Source organism: Embiotoca jacksoni, unplaced genomic scaffold (genome assembly GCF_022577435.1).
Source record: "Embiotoca jacksoni isolate LCO1_2020_lvr unplaced genomic scaffold, fEmbJac1.0.p SCAF_24, whole genome shotgun sequence".
NCBI classification, from domain to species: domain Eukaryota; kingdom Metazoa; phylum Chordata; class Actinopteri; family Embiotocidae; genus Embiotoca; species Embiotoca jacksoni.
Genome location: NW_027185375.1, coordinates 3629148 through 3642971, shown reverse-complemented (window position 1 = coordinate 3642971; position 13824 = coordinate 3629148). Strand labels below are relative to the sequence as shown.

The 13824-nt window shown below is 41.7% G+C and overlaps 1 protein-coding gene across 7 annotated transcripts in view; it reads left to right on the top strand.

Moving 5' to 3' along the window:
* The window catches only part of sorcs2 (sortilin-related VPS10 domain containing receptor 2), a 333105-nt gene that overhangs the window by 276572 nt on the left and 42709 nt on the right, over nt 1-13824 (top strand). For all 7 annotated transcript variants that reach the window (XM_069159112.1, XM_069159110.1, XM_069159109.1 and 4 more), the window contains exon 8: nt 4389-4478. In XM_069159112.1, coding sequence (XP_069015213.1) covers nt 4389-4478 — 90 coding nt within the window. The remainder of the gene's footprint in view (nt 1-4388; nt 4479-13824) is intronic.

Here is a 13824-nt window from a genome sequence, read left to right as displayed (position 1 = left end):
GCACTCAGTGGTATTGCAGTTTAAATCACCTCTGCATTGGCCTCATTTTTCAGACCTGGAAGCTACGTCCACTTTTATTTAGAGTCAATGAGTATCTCCTGTCTTCTCAGCAGTGTACTCGTGTTAATGATACTAATGTCTTTACATGAATTTATCCATTACTGGAATAATACTGTTAGATGGTACCTTTAAGTCAATCTCTCTGAAACCTGCCTCTCCCCTGTTATTTATTATCATTCAGTATTTTTGTGTATTGTATCTGTCAGTTTATCTATTCAGTTTTGACTGTATTTGTACTCTCACAGCCGAGGCTGCAGCGTTCTGTCTTTTTTACTGATAAACTCCTGCGGCCCAGATACCATGTCGAACCGTTTGCTTGAAATGGACAAGAATTGCTATTCAGGACGTTGTGCAGAATTAATCTTGCCTTGTCTATAATTTACTTGCCATGCAGTACAGTACTGTACACTCGGCAGAGGCCAATAGCTGAATCCCATTTGCATGTGATAAGAGGAGGATATACAGGAGGTGGTATAGTGGATCCCGATAGTGGGATAGAATAGTCACATCTTGATAAGCTGTGTGTGTCTCCATTTGTGAGTGTTTATGATTGTGTGCATGTGTGTAGATGTGTGTATGTAGCTATTAGTGTTTGGAAGTGGAATTAAAACCTCATGAGGTAACAATAGACTGGTCCATTATCCTCCAGGGTATTATCCTTCCAGTACTCCACGTGTTAATCTTTCACTCGTATCAGATTTAGAGACAAACATGTGGATGAGGAACAAGAACTCAGCACGTGTGGTTTTATTTACTCATTAGAATCTCTCAAAACAAATGTTCACACTGTCCAGGTGCCAAAATCCAGAACAGAGAGGAGTCGATAACAACGTTCATCGAGTGCCTCTCAATCACGAGCGTGTTTTCACAGTGATTAAACTTCACTAGCAGCACAGGGTGAGTTCTGCCCGTAGTTTCACCTCTCAGGCTACTGTCCTTACCATCTGATTGGCGCAAATTATACCTGCAGTCAGAGTGAGGGTCCTGTAGGCTGCACTCAGGGATGTACAAACCTCCTCCTCTGAGTATATTTAAGATGATAGGAAAAAGTATGTTATTATTTATAGTCGGTGTTCTCCTTTAAAATGTGGTGTTGAAAATCACACATAACATATTATTGGTTATCAAAACTCTGTGCCTACATTACCCACAATGCATTTTAACAGCTGACAGTTCTGTGAGAGATTGGCTGTTCGCAGCACTTGAGGACATTTATAGTTACTCACATAATGAATAGACTGTTATTCGACCACTGTTATTTTGGAAGACCTGACATCCAATTCCATGAGTGTTTTTTGCTTGTTATTTAGCTGCAGGGGAAGGGTGGTGTTGAAGAACCTTTGATTTCATCTGAAACCAAACCTACATCCTTGACAGTGAACACACACTTTTACCGTTCCCTCCAAAACTAACTGTAAAGTAAAATGTTATGTTTTTGCCCTTAAATGAAAGTGAATTAAAGAGAATTGTGAAATACTTGTAAAAAAAAAAAAAGTGATCATCAACTTTCATTTAATGGTCTTCACATGCACATTTGACTATTTCATAGAAATGGCTGTGTTGATTACCCCCACACTCAGGTGTGCAAAAGTAAGCTACCAACTAACTGACATTTCCCAGTTTATGACAACATTCACGACAACCCATTTGAGTCAAATCAAGGCTATACATTACACACAATTAAGGGCAGCGCGGCTTTTAATGACAGGTAGGTGCATTTGTAGTCAGCCAGAGCCCTACAGAGACTCTAAGCCCACCTCAGCTCCACCCACACACCACCCCTTTACCCATTTTTGGATTGAGTGAGGCTGAGTCAGGTGCTGCCAAAATGGTGATAGCCAGAACCACACTGAGCTTCAAAATCGCTCTTCAGGAAACCTATGGGTGATGGCACAAAGGCTTTGTCCATTTCCTACATCCAGTCTGTAATGTCCACACTTTAAAAGGCCAGTAGAAGTCTACCCTTCTTTGCAGTCTATAGACATTCCCCAAGACATAAAAACAGCTCATGTCAGTAATGTTATCTGAATTTAACAGCTCCGTGACAAGAGAAAACAGGAAAACATTTTCTGAAAACCACAACACAGGATCTTGATAGATCAAGTACAGCAGTCTGGAAAGTTCTGAAGAAAGAAAAATTGTTTAAAATAAACACAGCACAAAGAAAACAACTGCCGCTGATGATTAACAAATCACGCACGGGACATCATCGCCAGCCTCGACTGCGTAAGTGTCACAATCCACAGTTCATAGAAGACTTGAGCAGCAGAATTACATAGTCTGTACTGCACGATGCATACGTCTTATCATCAGGTTGAAATTTGCCAAAAAAATACAAGCAAGTGGCAAAAAGGTTCAGGAACAGGTTTACAGAAAAGACTGAATGAACCTTTACTGAAGTGATGCAAAGCCAAACGTGTGCAGAAAGACAGAAAGTACTTATGTTCCAAAACGTTTCAGCTTGAAACGTGAAACATGGAGGAGGTCGTGTCATGGCCTGGCTGTGCAACTAACGTTTTTACCAGTGACAGAAAGTGAAAGGTCTTATACCGTCAGTCACCACTTTAAAACCCAACACTGAGCATTTCACTGACTGAAGACTGAAGGTCAAGCAACAAACATGAACTGAAGGCAGCTGCTTATAAGACCTAGAAATAATTTCCCCCAAAAATACTTAAGCTTGCTTTGCAGTTAAATATTTGACTTTGTCATTTTTATTTCCTTTCACGTTCATCTGTTAACTATCTTTTGCACACCTGAAAAAGGGGAACAACATTAAAATGTTTCTTTGTTTAAAACAACAAAACGTGTATGACTAAGAATAGCGTGATATAACAGCATAAAGCCACTCTGTTGTGGTTTTGATCTCAACTTCAAATACCTAAATTGACAAAAGCATCAAACCTCACTCGACTGTTAACATACTTTTGGAGAGCAGTGTATGCACATACACTTGCCAGCAGTGTAGCCAGGTCCTCGGGGTGCTCATCTGATGTTAAGGCAGAACAGAAATATGCAGAGTCAGAGCTGAGAATGCAGCGTTAACGGCATTCTTTCGAAAGCGTTTTCCTTTTCAAAACACAGTCGATAGCGCTTCCTTCAGGGGATCTCATTATATAGAAATGTCTTTCATTGTTTCATCATTTTTTCATCACTGTTCAGCATAAAGAAAAGCTGCGCTCATCTGCTCCTTTCAATCACAAGCGATGTTTATAATCACAGCTCAATCTGAACTCCGACAACTGAGACTCAGATATCCAAGAACGACGGAGAAAAAAAACAAAAGCCCTTCCCACAAAACCCAGAATAGAAGTACTGAATACAAAGTTTTTCATTGGGCAATGAAAGCAGCTCTAAAAGTTTTTGCGCTGCTCACCTTAAAAAAAAGAGCCACACGGTGACAGGCAGTGTGTTTCAGAGTGTGGCGTGACGGCATCTGAGCCCATCACTCAGGCTATGACACGTTCAGCTCAGGATTAAGTCGCTACCAGTCACTGGTGCTGTCTATTTCACCCTGCTTCCTCTGCTAAATCGAAGCCTCAGCTATTTGGGTATTCTGGTTCAGCGCCTCGTGAGCTTTCTGATCGGCTCGCAGCAGGAGGGCAGCATGATTCAGCTTTTTACCCATTTGTGAGGTGAATGCCAAAGTGTGTGCAATGCGGGGGAGTTTCTTTGCATTTACCTTTCAGCAAAGGGTGAGTCACCAACAACAAATGGTGAACTGTGCACCTCCACCTCCACCGGCAGTCAGCTACACATTGGCAGATGATACATTGGATGAAAAGAGTATTTTTCCTCCAGGAAATTATTTAAATGTAATTGTCCAAACTCCAGCCCTTGATTTCAGCTTGAATGTGCAGACTATTGGTGCCATGTTGCCTATACTGTGTTTGCTTTAACAAACTCACCTTTTATTCTCAGTGGATTCATTAGCTCTTAACTCCTCGGCATTGTCCTTCTCATTTCTTATGGCTTTTGCAATGACTACAGGACATCCATCTATTATCTATACCCGCTTTATCCTGAACAGGGTCAGAGGGGGGCTACGGCCTATCCCAACACACTTCGGAGCGAAGGCAGGGTACACCCTAGTCGCCAGTCTATCACAGGGCCAACACATACAGACAGACGGAAAGAAATCCCATTCACGTAATACTTTTCTGGGTCTTAAAGCCAAGAAATCTATAAAAAGTAGAATTAAAAACAGACATTTTTGGTCAGAAACGAGATCATACTGGCATCAAATCTTGTATTTTCCATGGCAATGAAACAAAAATGATGGTAATGTTGAGACTCTTGGTTGACTTTTGTTGTTGTTGTGTTCCCAGGTCACCACAGGGAATCGCACCAGGCACTATGTGTCCTACCGGCGCAACGAGTTTGTCCAGATGAGGTTTCCCAAGTATGCCTTGCCAAAGGTAAAGTACAACACAACTTCTGATGTTGGTTCAAACTAAGTACAGTTTGTTAAGGGAAATAGTTTTCAGTCAGAATCAAACCTATTTACCCCTGCTGTGTGTACCCATGTTGGACACCTTAATTTAATGTATATTTCTTTCACCTTGGAAATATTATCAGTCGTTATGTAACACACATTGCTATGCTGATTACACCCACCTTAATATCTATACAAATCCAAACACCTTTTTTCCTCTTCTAACTGACCAGCTGTCATCAGACAATCAACCTCTTAGCTAAATAGAAATAAAAGTGAGGTTATCCTCATCAGCTCAAAGACTACACTTTCCAAATACTCCTTCACTATGTCCACTAAGACAGGTCCACATGATCCCCAAATCAAACGTCTTGGTGTTATACTCTACAGCATGCTTTCCTTTAGTCTCCACATCAGTAATATGTCACGTACTTCCTGCTTCCACCTCTGCAACATTTCCAGGTTTTGTCCTTCTCGCTCAGCGCAGCACTGAAGTCCTCATTTACACCCTCATTAATATCTTGCATTGATGTCTTTGGTACTCCTAATAAACTTCTCCATCAGCTCCAAATTAGTAGAAACTCATCAGTCACACAAACCGACCATATCACACCATTCCTCATCCAGTAGTAGAATGCACTACCTCATATGCAGTGGGGGAGGAAGTATTCAAATCCTGTACCAAAGTAGAAGTAACAATATGGCAAAGTAAAAATATGTCATTACAAATAAAAGTTCTGCATGAAAAAGTTAAATTACATAATTAAAGTTACGAAAGTATAAAAGTAAAGGCACTAGTTTGATCCATCTGACTGATGTATTTTTACCTGACATCCTTAGATCATTATTATTGAACCATCAGTGTGTCAGTAGCATGTTTTTGTTGTAGCTGCAGTAGGTGGAGCTGATTTAAACTAATTGATAAAGAGTTTAATGTCCAAGGACAGCAGATAAATCTGAGTGGTCATCAGAAGATTACTGAGAGGAAAGACATTTTCTCAAATTTGACTTTTGGTGCAATATTGGATTAGTTGAACATTTGTTGAAATATAACCATCTCATACGTTTTAAGAGTAAAATAAGTATTTGGTGGAATTGTTAACAACTCAAAGACATCAGAAGTATGAACTCCACTACACACTGTTTTTTGCAAGACACCAGAAGCCCAAAAGGATGGGAAATCTTTAACTGTGTGTTGTATTTTAAAAGTTTTTTTTATTTTTTTATTACCCATTCTGTCAACTCTTCATCTTAAAGTAAGTAAAGTAACTAAAGCTCTGAAGCAAATATAGTGGAGTGAAATTATAAAGTAGCATCAATTTGAAAGACATGCAAGTGCCTCACAATTATACTCGAGTGAAAGTACTTTTCCGCCACTGCTTATCAATGAATTGGGAGCCAGTTGATTGTACTGCTTATTTCCAAAGACATCTTCTCCATCTTTGCTTCTCTTTCCTGCTCTTTACAATCCTCCTTCACTGCTGTGCTTTTGGACTCCTCAGCATGGGCCCTGGAGCTTTCTACTGCTCTGGACCAACACTGACACATCTGTCAGCTGAGCTCTATTTGATTACATCCGTTTACATTAGCATATGTATTATAATTCAACTGTAATCAGGTTCATTCTGTCCTTGTCAAATTCACTTAAAATTTAGACTTTTGGTATATCAGAATCTATTTATCTCTGGGCATGACAGTTTCACGTTTTGTAAGCATGAAACGTACGCGCACGTACAAGTAATGTAACGAAGGATCATGTGACCAAATACAAAGGACATTTTCGGCAGTATGAATCAGAGACTGCCATGTATAGGCATGGGTTTGAATCCATGAGGTGACAACGTTGTTCTTGAGTTGTTTTTTGTTTCCTAACCCCAACCATGTTTTTGTCATAAGTCCCAACCATGTGGTGATTTCTTAACCCTAACCATGTGTTTTTCCTAAACGTTTCATTCTCCTGTAAATTACATGGCTGTGTACTTGTAGTAGGTTTCATTTTCGTCCACTACAAGAAAACACGAAACTGCCACGCCTAGAGAAGGCTATTTCACGTTTTGCTGTAGTGAGCCGGCATGGCTATTTCACGTTTTGCCGTGATACTGGATTGTGTCAGCAGCTGCACATTGAAAATAGCAGTGGCACCACTGACACAACAGACAACTGTACATGTTCCCCATCAATTCAGTACAAGAGGTTCCGGGTGAAATGGTTTTGTCCCTCGCTCCAGGGATTCAAGCCCTCAACTTCAAAACCCCTCTTACCACTATGTTCCACTTCTTCGTTGGTGTCAGGTGTTAGTCCAGTACTTGCGCTCAGATTAATCCTGCAGGAGACCCGATACACGATAGCGCACCATAAAATATTTACCACTGAGCATCGATCCAGTGGCGTCTCATGTCATTGAAACAGGCAAAGACGATAAATGGGCTCCACTTTAATACGAGGCAGGACAAGAACCTCTGCTGTCAGCGTCAGTGACACCGGGGGGCCGCTTTAGCCCGACGCCAGCCAGAGTGCTATTGAACGGCGCTGATTCAATGCAGAGCTCAGGGAGACGTCTCATGTATTTTTCAGCCTTAAACTAAGAAAAGAGAACCTTTAAGACAATCGCTGCCATTGATAGTCTGTCAAAGAGGATGCTGTGGAGGGAGTTTTGCGCACACACACACACACACACACACACACACACACACACACACACACACACACACACACACACACACACACACACACACACGTATAGGATTGCTCTTGTTCGACTTCAGCCAACCACTTAGGGAGATCTTATGCCTCAATTGTTTGACTACTTGAGCTACAGTACTCAGTGGTCCTTAAGAGAGGTGAAAGGGATTGAATTAGACACAGACAAACACACATGTCTGCTCTCCCTCCAAGTAAAGACAATGGGTATCAATTTAATAAGGTGTGGCAGGAGGGCAGTGAATATATCAGTTTATGTATGAGCATGTGTCTGTGTGTGCGTGTGTGTGTGTGTGTGTTGGTGTGTGTTTAGTTAAAGCATGCCCTACTTACTCTCTCACTCTACATGTGTCCTCTTACTTGGGTGAGCAGATAGGTCACACTTTGCGAAGCTTTTAGGTCGAGCAATACGGGGTGTGGTGTCGGGGGAGGGACACAGAGAAGGAAAGCAAGGATGGAGGAAGAAACTGAAGGGAGGAGCTGTGGAGAAAATGTGTGTGTGTTCGTGTGTGTGTGTATAAGAGAGAGAGAGAGAGAGAGAGAGAGAGAGAGAGAGAGAGAGAGAGAGAGAGAAAGAGAGAAAGAGAGAGAGAGGGAGTGTTTCCATGTTTTTCCACTGTGAATAATTGAAAGGCTGGAGTATGAAAAATGCAGAGGCCATCAGAGAAAGCAGTTTGGCTCTGTCCTGCGAGACCTGACCCGAGTTATGGATTAACCACACACACACACATACACATGCATACAGCTTGCTGGGCTGTGAAATCACAGGTAATAATTGTCCCCTTTTCCTCTGCTTACATCCTCTCTTTTGCTGTCTATCACCCAGGATGCGATCACCTCTTCTGTGTTTTTTAACACTTTGTTTAACCAAGTGAGATTATACAACCAAAGTTTTAGTGGACCAGATAGAGTTTCTCCTCAAGGGTTCTTCAGAAGTGGTGCTTGAACGAGAAATATTGAAAGAAGTTTAAAGTACATTATAAGGTCTTATTTTGAATCTTCTTTTGGAGTAGAAGACCCTGTCTCCCAGAATTGATGTTCCAATACAACAAAATGGCAGGGTTATGGATAATGTTCAAAGAAAAAAATATTTTTAATAAATTAATGCATGAATGAAACGCCTCATTTATATGCTGCATCAAAGTCAGCAGGAGGTCTCGATTAATATTACTGCTGCATTAATGTGCATTTTACTGCTGTAGGTATTTAAGGTTGTGATGATTTAAATGTATGTATATACTTTTGGTTAGTTTAATCTACAGTAATGCATACTATTATTATTATATTATATTGGATAATCAAATGTTTGTAGCATCTCTGTCTTGGAGAACTACGTAGCTCTAAAAAGTAAACAAGCTCAGAAAATCAGTTTTCAGCTTTGTGACATTTCCTAGCAAAACCAAGTTTGTTTTTAAATAATTTAATTAGATTAAGGAGAGGGAAAATTTTCCCAGCACGTAAAGGAACATCTAAACTGTCAGACAAATGTAGTGGAGTAAATAGTACAATATTGGCCCCTGGGATGTAGTGGAGTAGAAGTAGCATCAAATAGAAATACTAAAGTAAAGTACAAATACCTCAAAATTGTACTCAAGTATAATACATATGTACTTAAATAAATTCCACCACTGCAGACCGCACAGATTTCTCATCTGAGACCTGGTTCACGTCCAGCCTCTTGTCAGTGGTTTGGTTTCAGCAACAGAAGCACGTCAGCTAACGTTGAGGAAAGATTGTGTTAAACGCTGAAACATTGTGTCTCTACTCAATGTAAACACTTTCTCACCCTAATCTGAATTAAGTGCTGTGAGTGGCAAAACATAACCACGAAAAAGTTGGATAAGCCTCCACTTCTAAGGTGGCATTTTCTCAACAGCTCATGGCTACAGACGTTAGACAAGTCATTTTTCAGTGTTCTGAAATGTCAGCTTTGAAAAGAGGGGAGTTTAAACCTGTGCTTATAATTCCTAAGAGGATTGATCTCATCTTTAAAAAGTATGTTTAAGGAAGGTGAATGGGACATGACCTGTGACGTCTCTCTGAAAGCTGAAATGTGTGGGCCGACTGTATCAAAGAGGTCTTTACTGAATTCAGTAATGTCCAGGGGGTATGATGAGGATTTTAATGTGATTAATAGGATCTGTTAAAGTGTGAAAGGAATGAGTTCAATGCTGCAGAGAGAGGGTGAGCACACTGAAGAGGCTATTATGTCACAGCTGACTGCCAAGGGAAATCTGTCATCGGATGTTGTCCATTTTTGTAATAAAATGATGTAGTGATAGTGATATGATACATAAGTGAGGGACTTTTCTATATATGCTTCTTGTGTAAAGCATTACTCAGGCAAAACTCAGGCTAACTTTCTGATGCTTGTTTCAGACTGTGTTTTTTTTATTTGATGTTATTTCATTGACCTTGTTATGAGGTGAGGTGTAACAGGACCCAAACGCAGGCACGCAGACTCGGGTATAAGTTCAAAACACAGTCTTTATTGAACACAGGTGGTACCTACAGTCTTATTCCTCCCGAGTCAGGAGGGCAACTCAACCGACTCTCATCGGGGATCGGGGGGGGGGGGGGGGGGGGGCAGGAATGTTGTCCAGTAGCGCTTACTGAGAGCATTGACCGGGTTGCAGAACGAAAGCAGGAACAGGAGCTGGAGCAGGAGCAGCCACAACCACGGGAACGGGAATAGACAGACGGGTGACTGGTAGTAACTGGCAGTGTCTAGCAGTATGGATCGACACTAGATGACTGCAGGGGCAGGGTACATATAGTTCGGGGAGGTGGTCAGGGAAATAAGCCACCTGCAGGTGGTGATTTGGGGAGAGTGGTGGCAGCTGCTGAGACCAGTGAGGGGTGTGGTCATGGGAGGTGGCAGGAGGCGGGGAGAGGAGGACACGGAACACATGGGGACACAATAACAGACAGGGGAATGACAGAAAACATGAGGAGAGGTGATTGGGGACAAAACAGAGGAGCAAACAGTAGGAGCAGACAGGAATCCTGACAGACCTCATCTGTAATTCCTGACACATATCAGACCCACAACTGTTGAAGAGACCCCAGCTGCTTGCTCATCCACCGCAGCGCAAAGCCCGACTCTCAGACCCGCTGGAATAATCAAAGTGTGATCCGACGTGAATCGGGTAGAGCCTGACGGGGCTCAGGTTGTGAATTACAAACTTCAACGCTCAGACATTTACACGGCACATTAAACTGAGGCGCGAGTTAGCAAGGATGTCTCATATTGTTAAATGCCTGTTGCTCTCTCCTCATGTTTCTGTGCATGTTCACATGGTTATCTACATGTTTATTGTCTTAGAACAGGGATCTCCAACCTTATTTCCTCTGCCTTAATCTACCTGGTAGATCGCGATCTACTGGTTGGAGACCCCTGTCTTTGAGGAGTGAACTCAGGCCTATGTACTGGCCATTTGTCCTCTCAGTCATCACATAGACGGCTGCTAACACATCCCTTTATTACATTATGTCTCCATGTCTTTGCTTTTCGAGTGTTATTAAAAGCATGCTGACTTTTGGGTGAAGTAAAGGTTGAAATTGCTCCTGAAACTGCTCCTCGGACCCAGGATCTGTGATATTTCACTCCCACCAGTGGTCCCTGTCTCTGGGGTCACTGTGGCCCCGACGGCCCTGTCAGAGATGGATAGAGAGTGTTTTCTTTTTCAGAGGACACTCGGTGATGCAGCACCAATAAGAGGGGGGCTGGTAGAGATCTCATGCTGTTTCGAATCAGGATTTCAGCCTTAGAGTGAGGAAGAGTGCACTTGAAGCCAATAAGGGGGCATTTTCTCAACAGACACGGCTAGTCATGCTAGACTCTTTCCTATGTCCATTTGTCTTTTCCTTGCCCTTACCATGCTGCATTTAGCTCTTATAGCTGTAGACAAATGCCACTGACTCAAGCAATGGACCAGAGAATGCAGGTAGCCTGAAATTTGAACTATGTCTGTATCCATTTTTTTGTTGTCATCTTCATTTTGGCTCTTTCTGCTTCTGGCATCAGTTTGTCAACCAGTTGGAGGTAAACTGGGATCCACATCAAGAAAAAGTGTAACTTCTGATGCTGCCATATTTTTAACTATTGGACTTCCGCACCATTGCAATTCCCTACTTCCTTCTTTTTTATCTTTTCCTACAATCATACCATCTGTACATTTAAACCTGTTACCAGTGGTGGTGAAATATAACTTCTGCTTGTTGAACACATTTCATAGTATTACAAGTGCAGAAAATTCAATTTTTATTTAATTCCTTTTCTGGTTTGAAGTTTCTTGACAGCAGCAGATTGACAAACTGCTTGAGTTGTGTTCTACATGACTGTTTTATTTAATTTTTTTTTTTTTTTTTTAATTTTATTCACTTTATTAATCCCCGAGGGGAAATTTCTTCGCTACAGCAGGGGGGCTCTCAGGGGGGAGCTGCTGCAGCAGGCTGCCACTAGCGCGGCGCCAGGTAACCTGACCTGAGGTGCATGTTTTTGGATTTGCTATTCGCTTACAAAAGTAACCTGTTTGAATCATCCCCCTCTTTTCTCATCTCAGCCAAATCCATCCAGTTCAATTTGTCTTTTCATACATCGGCTCTCTGAGTAGGTAGAAAAGCTTCTTTCAGCTGCCGTTCATCATAATCCTATTCAACATGCGTTCATACATTTCAAACAAAGTAGGAGAATTTCAAACATGTTGCTTGGCTGCTGTTTTTGATCCATTAATTTAAACTGCAGACTGCATACTCATCATAATGCTGTTAACAGGTAAAACCACAGGCATATGGGCCCTCACTAAATTGTGGGGGTCCTCATGTTTTGGTTATTTGCACATGAAATAGATTTTCCCATCAACATGAAGTTCTAAGATTTCAGGAGGAATGTAAACTATGTTGTAGCTGTAAGGCAAATATTAAGCAGCAACTAACTGTCAAAAAACAACTAGTCATGAAACTGGTTAATTATTTTCCTACCTATGTATACATGCATCAAATCAAAGTTATGTTCCCAATTTTTACTCTTTATCAGCTTGGTTTTACTTGTTATGACATTAGATATCCAAAATCTATTTCCATTGCATATGTAATCTACCGTAAACTTCAGTCCCATACTCAGCTTGTTTATTGATAAGGTAAATCAAATTTAACAAGAAAATGCATGGTTTGAAATTGCATTTAAAAGTGCCCTATAATGATCATAGATTATATTGATAAAATGGACGTAGCCTTGGTGACGTCACCCAGGGATTTCCTGAACGACGGTTATAAAGCTCAGTTCTGGCTGGCTTTAACCGTTGTCATCTTTGACTTCGCTTTACTCCCTGCTGATCAAAAATTGCGTGTGTGGAGCTGAGGCAGCTGTATGAAGCGTGGTTTCTGAAACCAGTGCTGACAAGAATCCTTGCCTGCATGGTTATAGCTGACAGTAAATTGGCCAGGGACCACAGGCTGCAAGCTAATTGTGAGGGGACCCACAAGTAACTCTATACACGCCTGTCTTCAATAAGAACCAAAAAGACCAAAAATGTTGTTTGTGCCAGGGTGTAAACATGATTAGTTCTGCTCTAAAATTGAGCATTCTCACAGTGGTTCTTAACCTTATTGGAGGTACTGAACCCTGCGAGCTTCGTCAGTGCATTCACCGAACCCTTCGTAATTGGAAAAATAAAATATGATTTCTTCAAAACATAGGTATATATTTTATTAGTGCACAAAATGAACCATGCATCAGTTGCACACAAAATCACTGTGTGCAAAGAACAAAACCAACAAAACATGAATTTCACACAAAAACATAACTCAATGAATGATTTGCGATCAGGTACGCAACTTCGTACGATGCTGTGAGGATCGGTTTGTCGATGGGTACGAAGCCGAGAACAGGCAGAGTAGCCTTTTCATCGAATCTGGCTCTCTTCACCTTGAATTCAGCGAGCGTTGTGTTCTTGTATTTCCCATCATGCAGCTTTAGGAAGTGTTCCTTTAGTTTTGCCGGTGCTGGACTAGAATTGCTCAACTTGGCATTGCAAATCATGCATTGAGGACACTGACTCCCATCACGTTCCTCTTTACACGTGAATCCATATTGTACGTATTCGTCCAACCACTTTCTTTTTTTGCTCGACATGTTAGTATGAAGGGATTGAAAATCACAAATGGCGTACAACAACAGAGCGCAATGTGGCGTGATCAGCTGCAGCCAATGATGGCCAAGCGCAGCATGACGTCACGAATAATACGTGGGCTGAATTGTGCACACCGAGCGCCCCGTTCGGTGTGAGCGCAGCATAAGTTTTAGCTTTCTCTGTGCTTTTTGGGCTACCCAAGCCACCGTAGGGCTATCCAAGCCACCGTACCGTTATGCTGCGTTCACACCGAACGGGGCGCTCGGTGTGAACACCGAATAAGGAATAGACGGTCATTAATTTTTAAAGCGGCAGCTCACTTGACCGCAGTGTGTGTCTGCCGAACCCCTGAGAGTGACTCATCGAACCCCTGGGGTTCGATCGAACCCAGGTTAAGAACCACTAGTCTATAAGGATTGATTCACTTTTGGAGAAAGCCTCAAGTGGCCACTTATGGAACTGCAGTTTTTGCCACTATTGCAATGGCTTCACTTT